This window comes from Gavialis gangeticus, unplaced genomic scaffold (assembly GCF_001723915.1).
Source record: "Gavialis gangeticus isolate Ggan-Ray unplaced genomic scaffold, GavGan_comp1, whole genome shotgun sequence".
Lineage (NCBI taxonomy): Eukaryota > Metazoa > Chordata > Crocodylia > Gavialidae > Gavialis > Gavialis gangeticus.
In genome coordinates this window covers 147,294,280-147,295,734 of record NW_017729032.1, presented here as the reverse complement: position 1 = coordinate 147,295,734, position 1,455 = coordinate 147,294,280, and the positions used below count along the sequence as shown (strand labels likewise).

The window sequence follows — 1,455 nt, the reverse complement described above, 5'->3', positions numbered from 1 at the left end:
CGACCTGGAGCAGTTCGCCAAGCAGTTCAAGCAGCGCCGGATAAAGCTGGGCTTCACGCAGGCAGATGTGGGCTTGGCCCTGGGCACCCTCTACGGGAACGTCTTCTCCCAGACCACCATCTGCAGGTTTGAGGCTCTGCAGCTCAGCTTCAAGAACATGTGCAAGCTCAAGCCTTTGTTGAACAAGTGGCTGGAGGAAGCCGACTCCTCCACGGGCAGCCCCACCAGCATCGACAAGATCGCGGCCCAGGGCAGGAAGAGGAAGAAGCGAACCTCCATCGAGGTGAGTGTCAAAGGGGCCTTGGAGAGTCACTTTCTGAAATGCCCCAAGCCCTCCGCCCAGGAGATTACGAACCTAGCGGACAGCCTGCAGCTGGAGAAGGAGGTGGTCAGGGTTTGGTTTTGCAATCGGAGGCAGAAAGAGAAAAGGATGACCCCCCCGGGGATCCAGCAGCAGGCGCCGGACGATGTCTACTCGCAGGTCGGCAACGTGAACTCCGACACGCCGCCGCCCCACCACGGACTGCAGACCAGCGTGCAGTGAGGGGCGCCGCAGTAAGGGCCGGGGGCAGACAGGGGCAAGAAGGGACGAGCAGGGCAGGGGGGACCGGCAGCCACGACCACGCACGCACACACACACACACACGACCCCAGACTTCTTTAGACTGCTTTTTTTTATACACACATACATACATACATATATATATATATACACACATACATATATATATATATGAATATATATATATGAATATATATGAATAGAAAGCGCTTCGGAAGGTCCCTCCGAGCGATAGCTAGCATTTCTCCTCTGCTGGGATCTGGGGTGGAGATGCATCGTGCACCAAAGCTGCAGATGTGTTGGGCTTTTTTTCCCCCTTCCTTAATTTTTTTCGGGGTGGGGGTGAGAAGGGGGAGTGTGGTGGTCCCCCCCTACCCGCCTCTAAATTATCCCTTCCTGCAGCGATCAACTATCTCTGCACCTCTTCTGTCCCTCCTACACACACCCCCTCCACCAGCCTAAGCCCCTCCGTGCCCCCCAAAAGGGCTCTCTTTATATGGATCACGGAAACTTTCATTTTTTTCTTTCCCTCACTTTTTTTTTTTAAATGGGAACAATCCAGAAAAAAAAAAGAAAAAAAAAAAGGAAGCAGAAGCAAAATAATCTGGTTGATCAGAGGGTGCCTGCTGCCTTCCAGTACCCTGTTTTTCTTGGCCAAACCACATTATTTCGGTGCAAAGCAGGCATCCACTCTGGAAATATATATATATATTTATATATGTGTGTGTGCGTGTATGTGTGTGTATTCTGCAAAATTAAAAGGGCCACTTTCTCCAGGAAAACATATATATATATATAGATATATATATATCTACAGATACACACACACACACACACACACACACACACACTCACAGAGCACTAAAAACAAGCAGACTGTATAGGGGAGCAAA

General features: G+C 50.4%; 1 protein-coding gene across 1 annotated transcript; it reads left to right on the top strand.

Moving 5' to 3' along the window:
- Positions 1–4: 4 nt before the first annotated feature.
- On the top strand, positions 5–742 carry POU3F3 (POU class 3 homeobox 3; the record flags this gene model as incomplete). Its single annotated transcript, XM_019523843.1, has 1 exon — positions 5–742. A coding segment is annotated over one exon (540 nt), but the record flags the coding sequence as incomplete, so codon positions are not given.
- Positions 743–1,455: the final 713 nt, after the last annotated feature.